This window comes from Capra hircus, chromosome 9 (assembly GCF_001704415.2).
Source record: "Capra hircus breed San Clemente chromosome 9, ASM170441v1, whole genome shotgun sequence".
Taxonomy (NCBI): Eukaryota; Metazoa; Chordata; class Mammalia; order Artiodactyla; family Bovidae; genus Capra; species Capra hircus.
The window spans coordinates 39,874,377-39,897,327 of NC_030816.1; the positions used below are offsets into that span (position 1 = coordinate 39,874,377).

The following is a 22,951-nucleotide window of genomic DNA, read 5'->3' on the forward strand; positions in this document are numbered from 1 at the left end:
TTCAAGCCAGCTTTTTCACTCTCCTCTTTCACCCTCATCAAGAGGCTCTTCAGTTCCTCTTCACTTTCTGCCATTAGAGTGGTATCATATGCATATCTGAGGTTGTTGATACTTCTCCCAACAACCTTGATTCCAGCTTGTGATTCATCCAGCCTGGAATTTCTCATGATATACTCTGCATATAAGCTAAATAAGCAGGGTGACAATATATAGCCCTGATATACTCCTTTGTCACTTTGGAACCAGTCCTTTGTTGCATGTCTGGTTCTAACTGTTGCTTCCTGGCCTGCACACAGGTTTCTCAGAAGACAGGGAAGGTGGTCTGGTAGGTATTCCCATTCTTGAAGAATTTTCCAGTTTGTTGTGATCCACACATTCTAAGGTTTTAGCATATTCAGTGAAACAGATGTCTTTCTGGAATTCCCTTGCTTTCTCTATGATCCAGCGAATGTTGGCAATTTGATTTCTGGTTCCTCTGCCTTTTCTAAACCCAGCTTGTACATCTGGAAATTCTCAGTTCACATACTGCTGAAGCCTAGCTTGAAGGATTTTGAACATAACCATACTAGCTAGCATATGAAATGAGCACAACTGTCTTGGTAGTTTAAACATTTTAGGGACTGCCCTTCTTTGGAACTGGAATGAAAACTGACAAATTTGCTGACATTAAGTGTAGCACTTTACCAGCATCATCTTCTAGGATTTAAATAGCTTGGCTGGAATTCCATCACCTTCATCCACTAGCTTTGTAATGCTTTCCAGTTATGATGCAGCTACTATTGGAAAAAAGTATGACGTTTCCACAAAAAGTTAAAAATACCTTATGATATAGTAACTCCACTTCTGGGTATTTATGCAAAGAAAACAAAATCAGTATCATGAAGAGACATCTGTACCATGTTCACTACAGCATTATATATAATAGCCAGGACATGGAAATAACCTAAGTGTCCACTTATGGATGAATGGATAAAGAAGATGTGAGACAGATCTATCTACACACACACACAAACATATATATATATATATAGAAGGAGACATTAAAATAGGAAGTTGTTCTTTTGCAACAACATATATGCACCTTGAGGGCATCATTAGTCTAGGTAATGGGTTGGCCAAAAAGGTTGTTCAGGTTTTTCTGTACCATCTTATGGAAAAACCCAAGAGAGCTTTCTGGTCACTCCAAAAAGAAAAATACGTCAGAAAGAGACAAAACTCTATGATCTCACTTATATGTGGAATAAAAAAAAAATTGAACTCACGGAAAGCAAAGACAGATTGGTGGTCGCAAGAGGCAAGCAGTGGGGAGTGACAAAAATGGGTGAGGCAGCCAAAAGATACCTCAAAAAAGTGATAAGAATAAGTTCAGGGATACAATGTCCTGAATGTTGACTATACTGTATTGCATATTTGAAGCTTGCTAAGGAAGTAAATCTTAAAAGTTCTTGTAAGAAAAAAGTACAAATGTGCAACTGTGTGAGGTAATGGATGTTCAGTTTACTGTGGTGATTACTTAGCAATGTATAGGTATATAAAATTATGTCATATACCTTAAACTAACACACTACATTCCCTCTGTTAGATCAGAAACTACATCCATCAGGACAAGCCTGTTCAATATTCATTTCTATGCTACCTTTGCTGACTTAAAACTACTTATCTATATCAACAGTAGAAATAAGTTAAAATCCCCAGACAAATCTTGGGCAAGACAGATCAAGAATGGAAGGAAAGAAAGAAAAAAAAAAGCAATATTATGAATGTAAAGTAGAAGATAACCAACTCAATATCTATATACTAACATTTTTGAAAACTTAGAAAACATGGGAAAATTTCTTGAGAAAAGATACATACCTTATGAGATGTGAAGAAGAAATTAAAAGCTCAAATAGTCCTGCAACTATTAAAGACATTGAAGCATCTGTTTAAAATCTTGCCACAAAGATGAGGTTAGATATTATGAATAGTTATAATGATATATTTTTCTGGAGATCAGGGAAAGGTCAGGGCTAATACATGTCAATATGTTATCAGAGAACTCAAAGTAGAAAAACAGCTCTGGTAAGAATTGTAAAAAAAAAAAAAACATAAATAACACCATCTTGACTATATATATCAACAGCCACTGCTGTTCTGAACACCCCAGCTAGCAGCTTGCCCAGTTTGGGCTGCTCACATGTTCATGTGCCAAGGATACTCTGGGAGCAGAGGTTCCCCATTCAGACCAATCACAAAACACTACTACTCACTTCTGCTAGGAAAGAACACCATTATAGGGGGCATTTGTTAAATGAACAAATTGGAATATACAGAAAATAAGTTTTGCCAATGTGAAAGTACTGTTACCAAGATTTCAGCAGGTTTTGGTTTATAAAAAAGGGAAAATCATTCCACTTCCCCCACTTCCTGTATATATTATATATACTGTTAAAGCTCATTCCCATCTTTATTTTCAACAGGACTCAATCATTAGATATCATTTTTAGGATGCAGAATGAAGTTTAGTGACTGAACTAGCTGCACAGAGGAGCGCAATCTTCTTTCTACGTGTAAATATTCTCCTTCTTCAATTCAGCACTGCAAAAAAATAACCTCATTGAACCACTTGAATGAACTTCAAAAGGGGACTTCAACCACTCACCTGGATACAAGCCAGAGGCTCATTTGTCCAAATCGAATATCCACCAACTAAGTATATTCTCTCATCATGGACAGCAACTCCAGATTCATTTTGGCCTAAAGTACAGAGAATTGAATAAAAGAGGAAAAATAAATCTATTTCCTTGCATGTCTTAATTAACCCTTTTGCCACTGAGGGCTAGTTTTCCCCTGTGGCACAGGTGTATACTCCACGGGATTTTTGCCGCAACTAATCCCTGCCCTCCAGGTCTCAGAGGGAAGAATTAACCACTCTCAGAGAATGAATCTGTGTTGGGTCAGAACCGAGTTATAACACTTAATAGCCAGTCAAATTATTAAAGACAGCAATAATAAGCCGTATAGAAGAGTTTCATACCATGTTGTATGCCATTAATTAATACTAATGGAAATAAAGTATATTTTAGGAATGCAAAACACCTCTTGTTCTACTGAATACAAATACTTTTAAGGCAAGTGCTTACATCTGTAATAGCTGCAACCCCAAGCAGCAAATAAAACAGAGCCATGCCCCTAGCATGCCCCAAATGAAGACAAATGACAGAAAAAGACTGATAGTTACTACCTTCCTTTTCCTTTACATACTCAACAGTTTTAAGACTATATTAAAGTTCCTGAGCCGAGACCAGCCTGGGTAGTCCCTAGATATAGACACGCCAAAATGATGAAAGGTTCCTCTTCCATTAAAAAAAAAAAAAAAAGAATAACTCACTACTATATATTCTTCCCTGGAGGCCATCAGAGAGTGAGACAGTCTCTTCTTATTGATGGGCTAACACAGAATTGACTCTGGTAATAAATAAGCTGGATCCTACAGCAGACAGAATCACAGATCAAGGGACCAAGGGGCTAAGGTACCACTACAGGAACTTAGAGTTAAGTGCTTGTAGGTGGGCTTCAGATCATTTTTCAGAAAAACAGGAGCTCCGTATAAAGCATCTAAACTTCTCCCAACGGTTATCCCCCCAAGGTGGCCTCCTTAGCAGTGGCTGTGAGTTACTGAGTGCCCACTCAGCATACTAAAATGCCTTCAGGCCATAGTCCTGCCCACCATTTGAGTCTGTGATCATAATAATGGAAGGGAAGGGATCTTAATAATGCAAGCCAAGAAGGGAGGAAGTTTTCAACTTCATAAAGAAACGTCAGGGGTAGGCTGTTTGCTGCTTTCTTTTCATTCGCTTTGGGATGAGGATGGTCCTAACCTAGTGCTGCTCATGGTGATGGCTGGATAGGTCTGTGTGGTCAGAAGTGCTGCTAAACCTCTACGCATAGAACATCTCCAGCATTTTCTCTTTAGGAAATTATAGGCAAAAAACAGTATCTGACAGTGATAAACAGTGAAGACCATTCTCCTGAACTCATAAGAAATAAGACTAAAAGTGAGAAGAGAAAAATTAATTGCTCCTTTAGAGTCATTAACTCTTTTAGCACCTGATCCCAACTTATACCAGTGTTCCTACATGAATATTGATTGACAATAATGGACTTGACATGCCTCTCTCGACAATGTGAGAACACACACAAAGGTAAACACAGGCCCTGAGAAACTGGATGCTCAGCCAATGGACTGAGTCAGAGATAAACAATGTTCACCTTTTGTAATAAAACCAAGTTGTTCTACTATCATGCATTTAATATTTACAGCTGCCCTCAAGATGTCTAAGAAAACAAGTTTGTCAACTTCCTGAATCTCTTCTTTCTCTTGATTTACTTAATCAAAGGTACTTGCCAGTCAACAGGTTAAAACTGCAGCGCGTCCACTGGTCAGTGTCTATGTTGTAGGAATCTATATGCCGCACGAGGATCCGGTCATTATTGTAATCCAGGTCATTGCCTCCAAGAACATAAAGCTTCCTTTGAACAGCAGCCATGGAATGGTAGACCCGCCTCTGCAGCATAGGGCTACGGCTTATCCACTTATTCTGAAAAAAAAAAAAAAAAGAAAAGAAATGCAGGTGAACTGTTAACTGGAGATGTCCATGGCAGAAAACAGCAGAGCCTCATTAGTAGTTGTTGGTGGACCACATTCTATTTAAATATTGTTTACTTAGTTTGAAAGGAATGGGTGTCTTACCTGAGAACAAGGGCAGAAGATCCCACATGTTCTAACTCTGTTTTGCAACTTACATAAGGCATTTTCTCTTGTTTGGGTTGCCTTTTATAGGGCATTTTGCATTTGTAAGAGGAGCATATGAGAATTTAGAAGTTTTCATGATAGTTATCTCCCAGTTGAGAGAACATTCTCCTACAAATGACTTAGGAGTGCACATGTATAGGTATTTGTGTACAGTGGTGTAATGATAACAGGCTCTGGATCCAGGATACCGAGTTTATCATTTCTGTATGAGCTTGGCAATTTACTTAACCTGTCTGTGCCTGTTTCCTCCTCTGTAAAACGGAGCTAACAGTACCCAACTGACAAGCCTGTTGTGAAGATTAAATGAGCTAATGCACCTAAAGCATTTAGAACAGTGCCTGGAACACATGTCTGATAATGTGCATGTTAGGAAATTTGATTTAGGTCATACCTGAATGGTCTAGTGGTTTTCTCTACTTTCTTCAATTCAAGTCTGAATTTGGCAATAAGCAGTTCATGATCTAATAAGCCACAATCAGCACTGGAATGTGAAGTCAAGTGGGCCTTAGCATCACTATGAATAAAGCTAGTGGGGGGCGGGGGTGGTGTGGAATTCCAGTTGAGCTATTTCATATCCTAAAAGATGATGCTGTGAAAGTGCTGCACTCAATATGCCAGCAAATTTGGGAAACTCAGCAGTGGCCACAGGACTGGAAAAGATCAGTTTTCATTCCAATCCCAAACAAAGGCAATGCCAAAGAATGCTCAAACTACTACACAATTGCATTCATCTCACACGCTAGTAAAGTAATGCTCAAAATTCCCCAAGCCAGGCTTCGACAGTACGTGAACCGTGAACTTCCAGATGTTCAAGCTGGGTTTAGAAAAGGCAGAGGAACCAGAGATCAAATTGCCAACATCCACTGGATTATCGAAAAAGCAAGAGAGTTTCAGAAAAACATCTATTTCTGCTTTACTCATTACACCAAAGCCTTTGTGTGGATCACCACAAACTGGAAAATTCTTAAAGAGATGGGAATACCAGACCACCTGTCCTGCCTCTTGAGAAATCTGTATGCAGGTCAGGAAGCAACAGTTAGAACTGGACATGGAATAACAGACTGGTTCCAAATAGGAAAAGGAGTATGTCAAGGCTGTATGTTGTCACCTTGCTTACTTAACTTCTATGCAGAGTACATCATGAGAAACATGGCTGGATGAAGCACAAGCTGGAATCAAGATTGCCGGGAGAAATATCAATAACCTCAGATATGCAGATGACACCACCCTTATGGCAGAAAGGGAAGAGGAACTAAAATGCCTCTTGATAAAAGTGAAAGAAGAAAATGAAAAAGTTGGCTTAAAACTCAACATTCAGAAAATGAAGATCATGGCATCTGGCCCCGTCACTTCTTGGCAAATAGATGGGGAAACAGTGGAAACAGTGTCAGACTTTATCTTTTGGGGCTCCAAAATCACTGCAGATGGTGACTGCAGCCATGAAAATAAAAGATGCTTGCTCCTTGGAAGAAAAGTTATGATCAACCTAGACAGCATATTAAAAAGCAGAGACATTACTTTGCCAACAAAGGTCCATCTAGTCAAGGCTATGGTTTTTCCAGTGGTCCTGTATGGATATGAGAGTTGGACTATAAAGAAAGCTGAGCACCGAAGAACTGATGCTTTTGAACTGTGGTGTTGGAGAAGACTCTTGAGAGTCCCTTGGACTGCAAGGAGATCCAACTGTCCATCCTAAAGGAAATCAGTTCTGAATACTCATTGGAATGACTGATGTTGAAGCTCAAACGCTAATACTTTGGCTACCTGATGCAAAGAACTGACTCTTGAAAAGACCCTGATGCTGGGAAAGATTGAAGGCGGAAGGAAAGGGGATGACAGAGGATGAGATGGTTGGATAGCATCACTGACTCAATGGACATGAGTTTGAGTAAACTCCGGGAGTTGGTGATGGACAGGGAGGCCTGGCCTGCTGCAGTCCATGGGGTCGCAAAGAGTCGTACACGACTGAGTGACTGAACTGAACTGAACTAGGAAACTTACTGTGAGGAAATCACTGACTCACAGGGGACCCTACATAAGCTAATGTGAGGGCAGCTTTGCTGTTCTTTCCAGGATGAACCTCCTGAGGTCAATGGAAGAGCAAAGTTTTGATTCAGCAACAAACCCCTAACAGCCTTTAATATATTTACACTCACATCTTCACCAAATTGGGAAAAGTTATTTCCAGGCATATTGTTATTTGTTCTTCTGTTACAGAAGACCAAATTTTCTGTGATAACTTTAGGAAATGGTGAAACCTCTAATGTTTGGTTCTATATCACTCTCAAGATTAAGAAAGGTATTCTCAACTCCTCTCAAATAAGGTTATTTAAAATATAAAAATAGATGAAAATCAAATATGACTTTAATTTAAATCTCAAGTAATGGACAGGTAAATAAGCCTAACCATTTTCTTTTTATATAAACACTAAACATACAGGAAGAACACAGATAATTTCTTTTTGCCAAGAAAAATTTGGGTTTCGACCAGAAAAATCATGATGTTTTGAATACATACAATTTCACCAGTTCACAGAGGTGTAAAGGAAGAATTAAAAAAAAAGTTTTGTATAAATATTGGTCCATTTACTAATGGCATACAGCTCATTTCTAATTTCTAATACACTCATAAGAAAAAAGAAAGTGGTTTGTCCAAGTGTTTAAGGCTTGCATTCATCTTGTCCCCCAGTTTTAAACATGTCATAATAAGAATCTCCTTCCAATTAATTGTATCTTTAATAAAACAGTTAAACCTTTCTTTTAGATATTCTAAGAAATACCTTTAATACATTACACATGAGTGGATTTAACTCAAGACACTGATGGTGCTTTCTGTAGGTGCTTTCTATGAGGCAACGCATCACAGTATGAGGACTCAGTGTTTGCACTCGCAGTCCAGTCCCCTGCCACAGGACTATGGATGCCATCTGGTTTGCAAAGCCTGCCTGCATCCCCTGATTATATCTTTAGCTTCCTTCACTGCCGTGCCTGCCAGGTGAGCCGCCAACCGCTGCAAAGGCAAAGAAACAGAGAGGCCTGGTGGGGTCATTCCTAATAAGCTAGCGTGTGAATACTAATCAGTGCTGAGGAAGCAGAGGTCACCCTGGCCTGCCTATTGGCAGGTAGCAATGTGCTCTGTGGCAGATGGCAGGCATTACTGACTCTCCACAAAGGCCTAGAAGAGAAATAAGCACCAGGGCTGAATGATAGAGTTATTGAGATTCTGAGCAAGATGCAAGCAGATGTGATGTTTGCCAGTACCCACTGTAAACAATATGCCAGCAGAATTTTAAAAAAGAGCATGTGTGTACAAACATGAAACAGAATTCATTTGAGAAATGTTAACACCTTCTCCCTCTTTAACCACGTGTGCACCAAACTCAAGCAACTGTAATTAATGATCCCTCTTGAGACACTCAGCCCAGGAACACATGGTCTCCAAAATCGACAGCTTATAATGACATCAGGGAACACACTTGCAAAGATAGAAATACTTTTGTTACACTCAGAACCAAGGAACTGTAAAAATTAAAAGATACAAAATAGACTGAGGTCACTCCGAACATATATTGGATGGCTAGTCCCGACCCAGGCTGTCAAAGCTAACCTGTTTCCATGTTTCATTATCTTCAGCTGATGAAGATTTGACTTCCATATCATTTTGGAATACTGTCATAACCAGGAAAAATACTTAAATTACCAAAATCACAGAAATGGCAAAATTCAGCAAACATGTGCCACAGTTACAGATACTGTGGTAGAAGGAAAAGAAAATAAAAATAGTTCTTCTTTTGTGGGGAAAGAAAAGTCATGAAATGTGCATGAGAAGTGGGCAGAAGGGACAGGCACCATCCCAATGTGCCCAGTCCAGGCCCAGCTCTTAGATGAAAAACACTCCACCTCTTCAGATACTTCTCCGTCAGACTTATCCTTCACAATGCCCTGGGATATGCTGGCTACACGGGGTTAAACAAAAGTTACTATTTATTTGGGAATAACAAAAACCATAAGCATGCTCCCCTCCTAGAACGACAAGCCTTCTCAAAGGCTGCAACAACAGGACAATGCAAATCCTTTCTTAGGATATCTCAAAGACGAACAGCCACTTGAGATAAATGGAAATAAGGGCATTTAACTCATCAACATATTTTCCCTTCTTCCTACATTATGCAAAACTCTGAAAGAGTTAAGCACTGAATAGAACATAAAACAAAAAGAGCTGAAATTTCATGTTTTGTAAGGGGGAAAAAAAAAAGCAACCCAAAAGCAGTTTATCCAGATGCTTCCTTTTCTCTATGTAAGTTTAAGATGCATGTGTGTGTATAGACTTGGCATTCCAACCCCTAATTACTGGAGGAATCTTTAAAAATTCATTTTAATTAAGGTAATGAGCTTTTCTTAGATGAGTCTTACCTGGTTAGGTTCATATACCATTAGTCTGTTCTGATATTGTGCCGTGTTAGTTACTCCACCTGTAATAGATTAGCACATGTTAGCACTTTCATGAATAAGAAATGGGATAGTCCAACATAAGAATGAGATACAATTAAAGGAAAATTAGCTACTGCTGAGGATCTGTTTGTACACCCTCATGGTGAACCCATGACATAGTTAAGAAACTTATTGTTGAAGCAGTTTCATTTTCAAGAAACATTTCAGAAGCAATCCAGTTTAGAGCAAGCAACAGGTACGCTGAGATTACCACAAGGCCCCCAATTCTGGCAAGGTGCTCTGCATGGCCAGAATGAGGCGCAAAATATGGTGAGGGCATGGGAGCAAGCATAGCACACTTAACACAAATCTCTACAATATATATGCCAGGGACATAGTTATGTGGAAAATTCTTGTCCTTGGGTAACTTGGTCATTTTATAGCTGTAGTCTTAGGTGTGCTAACACAGTGAACAGTGATATCTTCTTTTTTTAAGGCTTTTTGATGTGGATCATTTTTAAAGTCTTTATTGAATCTGTTACAGTATTGCCTCTGTTTTACATTTTTTGGCTTTCTGGCCCAGAGGCATGGAGGATCTTAGCTCCCCAGCCAAGGATCGAACCCATACCCTCTGCACTGGAAGGCAAAGTCTTAACCATTGGACTGCCAGGGAAGTCCCGACACAGTGATATCCTGATGTCTCTTTGGAAGAACTGTATCTAGGAAAACACATTACTTATCAAAAGAGATCTAGAGCCAGTGCTGTCCAATAGAATAAGCACCACAAACAGGAGTCACATATGCAATTTTAATTTTTCCAGTAGTCACATTAAGCAGAAAAAAGAAATCCTTTACTTTAAACTTAATATGAATTTAACTCAATAATAATCCCCTCCCTATCTCTGAGGGATACATTCCAAGACCTGCAGGGGATGCCTGAAAGTGCAGGATGGTACCAAATGCTGTATATACTTTGTTTTTCCTATATACATATACCTATGATAAAGTTTAATTTACAAATTAGGCACAGTAAGAGATTAACAACAATAACTAATAATGAATTTGAATAATTATAAAAATATACTCTAATAAAAGTTATGTAAATGTGGACTCTCTCAAAATACCTTATTGTACTGTACTTATGATGATGATGATGTGGATGATATAACTGATGAGATGAAGTAAGAGGAATGACATAAATCATTTATGAAGCTTCCTGCAAGTTTTACAACCCAGGAGTATCTTCCTTGAAGACCTGGGAGCCATCCCATTGAGATGTTATCATCAAGGAAGATGACGTTCCCATCTCTCAGTTTCTATGGAGGCCAGGAGCCTAATTCTGATGGATGCAAATCAGGAAACACAAATGACCAAGCCACAGAGAAAAACATGTACAGATTCAGGGTAACTGAATTTGCTCAACACATCACATGGATCAACCTTCTTCCAAAAGTACTTTGGTATATTTCTTCTAGTTCACTCCAATGCTTAAAAACCCTATTGTTTTTCAGAGGAGTTGACTTCAGACTGCATTCTAATCTCTCTCCCCTAGTGCAATAGTCTTGAATCAAGTCTTCCTTGTCTGTTTAGCTTTGTCCAGTAAAAATTTTGCTTTGGTAGTTCAAATATTTTGGATAGGTCACGACTATCAACTCCATGGCCAGAAGTCAAATCAACCAAACACCACAGATTTAGTGCATCAGCTTAACGAAAGTGGAGTAATCAGTCAATACTAATGGGTATATAAAGGAGAGGAAACCAGTCCAGGCCAACCATTACTGTCTCAATCCTGTAAGGAGAGTGTATCTTTCATGTAACTGACCATAGCTACTATCAACTGGAAGGCTTTTTTTATAAGTTCTCTCCGAAGCTTGCAACCACTTTCAAGATCACGGAAAGTGGTCTGTCTGCAGAAGAAATCCACAAAGAACAGAGAGAAATGAGCTTCCTGCCCTCAAATAGTCTTCTCTGGATTTCTCAGTGAATGTCTCATTTTTTTAAAGATGAAATCAAAGAAAAAGATAATACACTTAGGAAAGCTGAGGCTGAAATACTTACGTAGAGTCAAAATGTATGTCAAATACAGAGGGATGTTTGCTTTCCCCTCAACCTTCCTTTATTTTATCTGATTAAAACTTGAATGTCCAATAATTCTTTCTCAGCATAACTACAGAAAAGTAATCAAATCTATTGAGACTTCACAAGTCTTCAGGGTTAAAATGATTGCCAAGTGCTTTTGATCTGGCCCATAACCTCCAGATTAATGTCCAGCTTGCCTATAATCATTTCTCCAAATGAGAGGGAACAGAACGTGAACTCCCCCCACATTATTTCAAAACTCTGACAGTCTCTCTACTTGTTTTAGAAATATGAGACAGAATTAATATCTACTGCAGTAAACTATCTGTTTATGACACCATTTGAAGATATTTACACTACAGTATGTATGAGACTCTGCCCATTATAGATTAAATGTACAACCAATGGATTAGAATGCAGCTACTGCACCCTCTCTCCCAACCAGGGCACACCACTTATCTTCCTGCTTTTCAGAATTACTATTTACTGTCTTCCTCAGATGCATTTATAATACAATTTTTCCCCCTTAATCTGCGCCCAGTAATTAGATTCTTTACCCTTACATACAAATTTTCATTCTTATGACAATGTTTAGAAATGAGATATTGGGTTACTAGTTGGGGGTAAGAATAAAAGTCCTAGTTAGTTATTTGGTTGATTACTTCTAGAATGTTAAACCACAGGAGGTGCCTAAAAAGCTCAGTGCTGTAACTTTTGCCAAGTCAGGATGGCAAGGGAAAAACCTAAGAATTGGTTCTATTGCTTTCCCCCTTTGAAACAAACTTACAAATGAGCATATAAATAAAAAGCATTTCTTCTCAGTACAAAAAATAAATCTTAAAAAAGCATCCAAGTTTGCAGCCCACATTTCTCTAGCAGTATTACTCATTTTCAGAGCTTTATCATTACATTCCCTTCACATAACACTCTTCACTTTTAGATTAATCTTCTGAAATGAGATGCTAAGGATTTGCATACAGATTTGACTATACAAAAATAGATATGGAATTAATAACAGTCTCTATATGTTTTAATTTCTCCTAGACTGGAGTACCCTTGCCTGCAGCAGTATTCCTGGCTTTGAAAGTCATCAAGCTGATTTGTCTGCTCTGGGTTATGATGCCACATGCTGCTATACTGTCCCTTGCAATCAAAGCACTTGCAAAGATAGATTCCATGCCTTCCTCTATCGAGTATATTTTATAGATTGGCAGTTTTGATCTCCCTCCCCCACCCCAGGGGGGATAATCTGCATCTTAACAGCTTTCTATAGATACATCTGTCATTAAATATGCCATCTCGTATCAGCAACCATTTTTAAAGCCAAGTTTTCCCTAACTTTGAAGTGCCACAGTCAAAGTTAAGACTTTTCAGCCAAAATTGAAAATGAACAACCCTGTCTTATACTTTTGAACTGTGACTTAAAGATATACGGCAGGTTCCCTCAAAGTCAAATAAGTCTTTAAAAACTGCCAGAAGGAATGAAAAGTTACCACCATGCTACCAGCAGTGAGAAATGCTTTCTATCATCAAGACAAGAGTAACACATTTTTCTTAAGCTTCCCTGTTCAACTTCCCACAAAACGTTGTGACAAATGGATGCGTGCATGCCAGGGAGAAGATGACAGGTGACTGCCAAACAAACAACCTTTGTCTCCACTACTGCGAGCTCACTACTCCTAAATTCGTTGTGCTCAAAAGCAACAACTCACCAGTGCTGACAACGTCCATAAAATAGTGTTGGTCAATATATGTTAGTCAAGTTCGGTCAAGTGTGTTGGCTCTGCTCTTTCTTTTTTTTCAGGGATCTCTGTTAAGCAGAGAGTACGAAAGTCTTTAATAGGAATCTGTGGTACCTAATGTAGCGGTAGTACCCCTACTGGAACAGAGCAGGATGCAAAGAACTGAATGTGTCCGTGCTCTTAGCTGAAATCAAGATTGCCAGGAGAAGCATCAGCAACCTGAGATATGCAGATGATACTACCCTAATAGCAGAAAGTGAAGAGAAACTAAAGAGCCTTTTGATGAAGGTGAAAGAGGAGAGTGAAAAAGTTGGCTTAAAACGTAATGTTTAGAAAAAGAAGATCATGGCATCCATTCCCATCACTTCATGGCAAACAGATGAAGGAAAAGTAGAAACAGTGACATTTTCTTTTCTTGGGCTCCAAACTCACTGCAGATGGTGACTGCAGCCATGAAATTAAAAGATGCTTGCTCCTTGGAAGAAAAGCTATGACAAACCTAGACAATATATTAAAAAGCAGAGACATTACTTTGCCAACAAAGGTCAATCTAGTCAAAGCTGTGGTTTTTCTAGTAGTCTTATATGGTTATGAGAGCTGTACCATAAAGAAGGCTGAGCGCCAAAGACTTGATGCTTTAGAATTGTGGTGTTGGAGAAGACTCTCAAGAGTCCCCTGGGGAGCAAGGAGATCAACGCAGTCGATCCTAAAGGAAATCAACCTGAATATTCATTGGAAGGACTGATGCTGAAGCTCCAATACTTTGGCCACCTGATGCAAAGAGCCGACTCACTGGAAAAGACTCTGATGCTGAGAAAGATTGAGGGCACGAAGAGAAGGGGGCAACAAAGGATGAGATGGTTGGATGGCATCACTGGCTCAGTGGACATGAATTTGAGCAAACTCCAGAAGATAGTGAAGGACAGGGAAGCCTGGCGTGCTGCAGTCCATGGGGTCTCAAAGAGTTGGAACTACTTAGCAACTGAACAACAACAATGGTCTTAGGGAAGATGCTCCAGGCTGGAATCCCATCAGCCAGTTCAAGATTGTGGAAAACCATCTAGAGTTCTTTACAGCTTTCTTGAAGGCCTGCAGTGCCGGCCTCACGGTAATCTGGGGGTAGGGGAGGGAGAATTTCAGCACAAGCTGTGTTATGTGTCCCCGCTTACAGCTCCTTTATGACTCTATTCTGGGTAAGCCATTTAGCAGCCAAGCCCAGGTTCCTCATATGCAAAACGGAGACTGGAACCTCTCTCTCGGGCTTCAGGTGAATGTCAGTACTTGGAATAGCAGCCATCCATAAAGGGAAGTCTACCACGATACTGTAGTAGTCTGTTCATAAAGGTTTCTTACCATTTTCATAAAAGGTACAAATGAGCATATATGGAATACTGAAAAAGTAACTAAGTATGGAATACTGAACTAATGAATGAATTTTGTAGTCTGAAATAGATTCCTTATAGTTCTTTTTTCTAATAACCAGAATTACTGACTGGTTTATAAGGGTACCGAAGACTTTTTCCTTTTTAACAGTTTTAGCTTCTGCTCTGTATGCAAACTTGCTCCCATTTGCAAAAGATTTTTTAAAACTTCACACTCATAGTCTAATTATCAAAAGAATAAACTGGCATTATTTAAGTTCATATAAGTCATTTTTTAAGAGCCAAACTCATTAATATTCCTTGATAAAAGGAATACCATGAGAATATTTATAATGAATGCAAAAATAAACATTTTATTATCTTATTTTTACATGAGATTATACTGCCCATATTTTGGGAGTGTTAATACTGCCACATAAACAATGAAAGCCAAGAATCTTTCTACTAAATTAGCATCTTGAATAGAAGCATCCTTAATCCATGCATTAAATTAAAACTAGAATCCATATTATTTCTGTCACACTTGAGGAAACCACACAAATGGATAGGTAATTAGTACATTTGAAATCCTGCATAGAAAGTCTCAAATTTATAAAAACCTATAATGAAAAGATTGATGCACTTGAAAATATAAATTTTATATATATATATGTCACCTAGAGTGTGCAGATATAAATTCGTAACCCAAAATATGTCAAGTATGCACCATGTGTTATTGTAACTAAGTGAAATAATAAGTGATGGTAACATCCACTACAATGCAGATGTCAGCTGACCTTTAAAATCTCAATAAAATCCACTCAAACTCCAATTCCTCATTCTGCAGAAAGCTGGAATCCTGCCTCCAAAGATTCTACAGGTTCCTAGCAGGATTAAACTCTAAAGGTCACTACTGCCTATCTCTAGTGTGCTGGCTTTGCTGTGTTCTTGTTGAATCTTTTACCTTTTTCCTGCAATTACACAAACTCTTCAACCAATTCCCTATTTCTATGATGTATTGGGTTGGCCAAAAAGTTTGTTTGGTTAGTGAATAGGTTTTTCAATCAGGTTCCTAGTGAAAATGAAAAATATGTATTTTCACTTAAAATCGAACAAATTTTTTGGCCCACCCAATAGCTTTACTCTTCTTCTCTCCTCTTGGGAATAAAGAAAAATGACATATTTCTCATATTCTTAGGTAGAACAATTCAGCTCACTTTTTTTCTACTTTCTTTTTCTAAATTCATCTAGACAGACACAAATTGATCATCTCAACAAAGACTGTTCTCACCATGGAAGAAATGGAGCCAATTGCTGTTTTGTTGTTTTGTTTTTTACCTACTTAAGCTACCAACTTGAAAGGCCATTAGGCTATTATATTATAATATGTAATCCTTTCAGAAAACAATGTTCTAATCTAAGCCAATATATTGATACTTTAGAGTAGTTCATATTATCACGGTTCCTTTATACATTTTAACTTTATATCACTTCTGTTTCAGAATCTAAACTATAGAAACACAAATAGAAAGACGTTATCTGGGTCAACTCTGTGCCCTAAGATGGTCAGTTAAGTAGACAATCAAATGATCACTGATCCTACACATATGTCCAGGTATGAACTATTCTGTGTATCATTAACTCTCAGTCATGCCATTTGGAAGTTCTTTTTACAATGTAAGCATCTGTTTTTGAGATCTTTCTTTTTTGTAACTGATTTGTGTGGTTTCGTGGGGGAAAGTATGGTTTTCAAAAACCAGAGACACAGAAATAAAGTTCCTTCTTCACCAAATAATCACTGTGTTATCCCAAAAAACCACTTAACCTCTTTAAGTCTCATTTCTTTAGGAGCAATGTAAGGGGAAACTAAATGCTGCTTCAGAATAAAAGGAAGTCAGTTTAGGATGAAAGCTTTGGTGATTATTTTGGAGAATGTGTAGGTGATCTAATTGCTTTCTTTGAACTATTTAGGTCTTTTAAAAGCATTGTAGAATGGTTCATTTCTGTTTGGCTTCCATCTCAGTATAATACTGTAATGGTTTTGTTTTAATCTCTCTCAGATGGGGAGTAGTAAAGGCTGGATCATAACTGGTGGAGGTGGGCATGGAAACAGAAGAAAAAGTAACTGCTGGGACCAGGTAGCTGCTGGGACCTAAAACATAAAGATTATTTCATTCTTAGTGGAATTCCAGCTTACTAGAAACTGAGGGTAAAGAATCCGCCAGGCAGGAGATTCAGTTCGATCCCTGGGTTGGGAAGATCTCCTGGAGAAGGAAATAACCCATTCCAGTATTCTTGCCTGGGAAATCCCATGGACAGAGAAGCCTGGTGGGTTACAGTCGATGGGGTTGCAAAGAGTTAGATACAACTACTGAGTGACTAACACTTTGAGGAACTTTTTAGTGGAATATCAAGCTATCAAGCCCCAAACTCCTCAGGAGTAAGAAACAGAGCCTCTTAGGCAGTCATTCCACATCACAACAAACTTATTTCTCCCTCAAGCAAACCCGAGGCCCTGGACCCCACCTAACTGGGATCCCAGCAGGTGAACTCTTTCAGTAGACCCTCTGGGGCATTCCCAGTCTAAAAAACTTTCCATCATGAGTGAATTCAAGGATTTGCCCTCATCAACTCTGCTGCTAAGTCCCTTCAGTCGTATTCGACTCTGTGCGACCCCATAGATGGCAGCCCACCAGGCTCCCCTGTCCCTGGGATTCTCCAAGCAAGAACACTGGAGTGGGTTGCCATTTCCTTCTCCAATGCATGAAGTGAAAAGTGAAAGTGAAGTCACTGAGTCGGTCCAACTCTCAGCAAGCCCATGGACTGCAGCCCACCAGGCTCCTCCGTCCATGGGATTTTCCAGGCAAGAGCACTGGAGTGGGGCGCCATTGCTGTGCCACCAAAAAATAGAACAGAAGTTTGCATACTGGGATACCATAATTTTGTGGTTTCTAATATAGCATGGGTTCTGATACAATTTGTATAAATATGTTAGTTCCTTCTGTTTTCTCTCAGAAACTTTTCCCAAGTCCACTGCCCTCAGGCCCTCTTCCTGATCCTGAAATGGCACGACCTCCACCGACGACCTCCACCGACAACTCTGCCTCTTGCTTGACCCTCATCAGGTCCCTGCCCCTCCTCTCTCAGCTCATCTAGGTCCACACCCAGCTTGCATCCTGCCCTGAAGCTGGGGGGTGCTCTCTCCTCCTGTCTAAGCCTGAGCCCCTGCCTAACTCCCACTGTCCTGTCTGGGACCCTGTGTCTGCAGTCAATACTGTATCCCCCACACTTATTCCCATTCCTGGTACCTATGAGCTGCTCTCAGCACTTGAAACCAGAAGATGCCCCGAGTCCTTCATTTCCAATCCACTCTGTCCTTCCCCTTAGCTATAAATTTGCTTAATGCACTCATTCCTCCAAAAAAAGTTCCCTCCTTTGACCTAGATTTTTTTTCCTCTAGCTAATCTCCATTCTCTCAGCCAAACTTCTTTGTCTTTCCTTCCGTCTTTCCTCCTTTATTCTTCCTAAAGCCAAAATGCTATTAATTTATAATGAAAAGTACAGCTGTCACCCAGACTGAAGTACGTGTGTACCTAGCACAGTACCATCTCTCCCTGCAGGATGGAGCATGGTAATAGGCAAGTTGAGGGGAAGGCTCAAGTTCGGGGAGTCAAGTTTTGATGAAATCCCAGCATTGTGCAAAGGCGGCCTATACTTGCAGCTTTCACTTCTTCACTTTCCATCTACACCTTTGACCACTGCATTCTAGCTTCTACCTTCTCTCATTCTCTTGAAACTGCTTCCAATATAACTACCAAGTAGTTCCTGGCTGAAAAATGCAGAGAAAATATTCTGGACTTGGACACCCCCACAGTCTTGGACACCTCTCACCCACCCTTCTGCTCTGGCTTCAGTTTCTATGATGCACCTCCTCCTCTGGCCTTGCCATCGCACATTCTCAGGCTCCTTCCTTCGTGCCCCTTCCTCTGCATGCTTCTCACTAGTGTTTCCCAGCCTTCTGCCCCTTTCCAGACCATCTCCAGCTCCTCCGGCTCCTCGCACTCTTCATCACCTTCTCATACTTAATTTGCTCTGAGAACCTCCTCACTTCCGTTTGCTCTGAGAAACAGCAGGCAAGAAGCTAGTGAAGGAGGGTAGATGAGATGCTAGCGGTGGGGTATAGAGAGGACTTGGGGGCTGAGCAGATATAAATACCAGGCCCCCCTTAGTTGGCCTCCTCCCATTGAGCTCAGCTGCCCAGGTACACGTACAAAGTGGACCACAGGGTTTTTCCAACACTGGATGCTTGCCAGAGGCTAAGAGAGTTATGGAAATGGTTGGACCATGAAGCCCAAGCCTGAACACAGGGAGGGGTTAATGGGCAAGTAGGAAGCAGCCAAAGGACCCGGGGCTAGGTGAGGCTGAAGATGCCACCAACTTCCAGGAAGCCTCTGGCTCCCCTACACTGATTACTCCCTGCTTCACACTAATTCTGTATCTTGGGAAGACATCTCTCATCACACACATCACATGACACTGTAATCATCCATTTAAAAACTGTGAGCCCCAGCATGGGACCTGCCTTTGTGTCTTTGTGGCTGCAGCACTAGCCCAGAACCAGACTCAGGGAGGTGAGGAAACTTGCTCAGTTTGCTGGCTGGCAGAGTGGAGTAAAGTTTCACACGTGCGTGAGCCCTCAGTCTGTGACCTCAGTTCACACAACCAGCCTCAGTCATGCCCCCTGCTTGTCCCTAGTATTTTGTATACAGTTTCTTTAGATGCAATATTTGCACATTAAAGCTATAGCTGTGGCATTTTCAAAATGCTGACTATATTTTATATTGTTCTAATTATAATGAATACCAGAAAAATTAAAGTCCCTTTAATGGGTTTGAATAAATAAAAGTTATTTTAAATGGGGCAAATGCAAACTTCATCTAATTTTAATCAAGATGAAAATAAACATATATTATAGGGAGTTAAAGAAGCCCTAGCAAATGTTCTTTCACGAATGAAATAGCTGGAAAAAAACACTTTGATTGTCCACTCCTAGAGGGCAGGAAGTGTGTTTGCTGATTTAATCTTATGTATCCATGATCCAGCACTGACTTAATAAGGATAGATCATTTCCTGAGAGCATGAAGACAGCACTAAGTGCCACTCTTGAGGAAATGCAATGCCAACTGTCTAGTTTTAAGGCACTAATTTTGTGGTTAGCCTCCCATTATCCTGCTGCCAACTGGCAAAAATGAAAAGTTATTTTGCAAGATGAATTCGGGATTCACTTTCACTCACATGAAAAAGGATCTTTTCAGTAGTTCACAAACAATCTCTTACAATGGAGAGCATGCCTTTAAAAAGTACAACAGCGGGATACTTAATGCTTACTTTACTTCAGGATTGTGAATTTCAAGTAGAAATGAGGTGCGCGTTTGTGAACTGGGTCACGATGTCAGATGCTAGAGGAGCCTGTAAAATCTGACTGTCTCTAACATCTTAAATCACATGCTAATGGGCATATCTACACAGCCCGATTTTCTGAATTCATCTCTGCTTGTCTCATTTTAAAAACAAGGGGCAGGTTTCCAGGTGTCCTGACCCTAAAACGGACAGTGAAGGGGAGAGTGAGCACACTGCAAATACTGAGTCTCTAAAGAAACATTCGTTTGTGTTCAACAGAACAAAAATAAGCCCCTAAAATCCACATCACCTCAGGTAAAGTTTACAAAATACCAGAAGGATGCCAGTGACCGGATCCAACATCAATTAAACTGGAAACAATTAATTATTTGGTAAAGGATAAGGAATAGCCCGAAATATTTTCATCTACCCCAAAAAGAAATCAGGGTAACATTTCTAAATCAGAGACAGTCAGGGTGAACTATATACCTTTTTTTTTTAAGGGCCCCTAGCAACCCTTTCCTATCCATGGTTAGATTCACAACTGATTTATTATAAGCTGGGCCTGAGGAAATAGGCAGACGACTGAAGGTATTAGAAATGTCACTGGTGATTGCCTCTTCTTTCCAATTAAAGGTATTGTACTGTACACAGGGAAGTAAGCTTTTCATCTCAAGTACACAGTAGGGAGAAATAAACCTGAGAAAATTGTGATTGTTTTCATTAAGTATGGTTAACACAGGCAGAATGTATTAGTGCAAAAAGAGAACAAAGGAAATTATTTCCTTTCATAGTAGGGAAAAAACAAAGAGATACAGCAGCAGAAACTGAAATAAATGGATACATTTAATAAAACCGAAAAGGAAACATACAGACCCACATGGAGAGAGAAGTCAGCTAGATGGAAAGTTATGACCAACCTAGACAGCACATTCAAAAGCAGAGACATTACTTTGCCAACAAAGGTCCATCTAGTCAAAGCTATGGTTTTTCCAGTGGTCATGTATGGATGTGAGAGTTGGACTATAAAGAAGGCTGAGCGCTGAAGAATTGATGCTTTTGAACTGTGGTGTGGAAGAAGACTCTTGAGAGTCCCTTGGACTGCAAGGAGATCCAACCAGTCCATTCTAAAGGAGATCAGTCCTGGGTGTTCATTGGAAGGACTGATGCTAAAGCTGAAACTCCAATATTTTGGCCACCTCATGCAAAGAGTTGACTCATTGGAAAAGACTCTGATGCTGGGAGGGATTGCGGGCAGGAGGAGAAGGGGATGACAGAGGATGAAATGGTTGGATGGCATCACTGACTCGATGGACATGGGTTTGGGTGGCCTCCGGGAGTTGGTGATGGACAGGGAGGCCTGGCGTGCTGCAGTTCATGGGGTCGCAAAGAGTCGGACTTGACTGAACGACTGAACTGAACTGAACCTGGTTGAGAGATCTAGATCTAGGCTAAGATAAGCTTCTCTGCTTTCTTAAGGCCTCACTCAAGAAAGTGTTAAGTAGTTATACCTCTAAGACTATGTAAGGGAATCTCCAGCATTATTAAAATAAGTTTTATAGCCAAAATTAAAAATAAGGAATAATCATTAAATTATGAGTTTATACAAAATTTAGAAAATGCAATGCAAAATTTAGGAATGCAAGACCTTAGACATACGTGAAAACTGAATGAGTCAATGGAAGGAATGTTAAGCTGGAAGACAATATAAAGTACACTGATTTTATAAATCCATCATTGTTTTGTTATCTTAAGTACAGATTCGTTCTTCCTAATAGCGATGACTCTCTTGTAGCCAAGTTTAAGGTTTCTTCAACAAATCTAACAGGATATAGTCCTAGCAGCTTTTTTCTTAACTGCTGAAATATATACTTAAAGAAAAGGAATAAGTCACCAGATAAATGAGGTCTTATCTATATCAATATATAATAGCATACACACTCATCTAATGTTGATTTGGTATACAGGACCACTAATTTATCCTCATTTACCCTCTTCCTTGGTCTCAATCTTCATTCATTAATTATTGAGCAATTAAATCCAGACATGAGCCAGGTTTATTCAATAAAAATCAGTGAATTGCCAATAATTGAGGCTCTACCCAGAGACGCCAAGACTACAGCTGTCTCCCTAGTTACTGAAGATAGCAGAAGAAAAAGTGGGCAGAGTCCAGTGAATTTACTTTAAATGCAAGGGAGAATTTTGTTTGAGCAGATTTTAAACTAGAGAAGATTACTGAAGGAAACTGAGTAGTTTTCACTAGTGTACTTAAAAGTGATTATTTCTTCCAAGTACAAATATCTCTAAGTTACTCTTAGTATTTACTTGATTTGACTATTCCTCTTTGTTCTTGACACAGAAACGTAATAAGTTCCATTTGGGTCATAAAATGAGTATCCTCCAACTGAGAGGAGATGCAACTTTCTTCCCTAATATGCAAACCTTTCAAAGGAGTACATATGAGGTTATTTTCAACAACAGGATTGGAAACACAAGTTGATAATGTGATGTTAATAACACAGGCCTCACAGCTTCCTTCTGTAGCAATGCAAAGGCAGACATGAGAAGCTAGAAGTGGCATGTGGGTGTGAATGAGCCAAGACTGGCCCCGAGCAGGTACCTGCTGAAGCTGGGTTATAGGAGCATGGGATTCATTATATTAGTATCTCTCCTTCTTTAATAATCAAAAGCCTTCCAAAAAAAAAAAATACAAAAATAAGTAAAATAATCAAAACCCCCAAATAATTAGGAAGAATGGGAAAGTAAACAGGAATAAAGGACTGGGATGGCATGAAAAACTATAATTCACAAATAAAGTGAAAATGTTATTTTAGCCAATAATTTAAACCTCTTCCCTCAATGCAAGCAATGGTTCTGACCTGGATTTATTCCCACTGTTATACCCATCCATATGGATTAACTGGGCTTGTCTTCACCTGCCCCGTGTTTGATAGAATGGCTCCTACTCAGCCCAAGGTGAAAGGAAAAGCAAAGGACCACAAGGAGTGCAATACAATCCATGAAGATGAAAAGCTGACAATCTAAACAATAGAAGGTGTGGTAGAAAAAGGGCGGTAATGGGCCATTAATTTCCATTTTTGAAATTTTACCCCACTAATCACTGAGAAAGTCACAGAAATGTC

General features: G+C 39.5%; 1 protein-coding gene across 2 annotated transcripts in view; it reads right to left on the minus strand.

The window, feature by feature from the left end:
- Nucleotides 1-22,951, minus strand: part of KLHL32 (kelch like family member 32) — a 216,473-nt gene that overhangs the window by 12,156 nt on the left and 181,366 nt on the right. For both annotated transcript variants that reach the window (XM_013966475.2, XM_005684660.3), the window contains exons 8-10: nt 9,209-9,267; nt 4,388-4,580; nt 2,642-2,736 (exon numbers count right to left, since the gene is read on the minus strand). In XM_013966475.2, the coding sequence (XP_013821929.1) occupies nt 2,642-2,736; nt 4,388-4,580; nt 9,209-9,267 (347 nt within the window). The remainder of the gene's footprint in view (nt 1-2,641; nt 2,737-4,387; nt 4,581-9,208; nt 9,268-22,951) is intronic.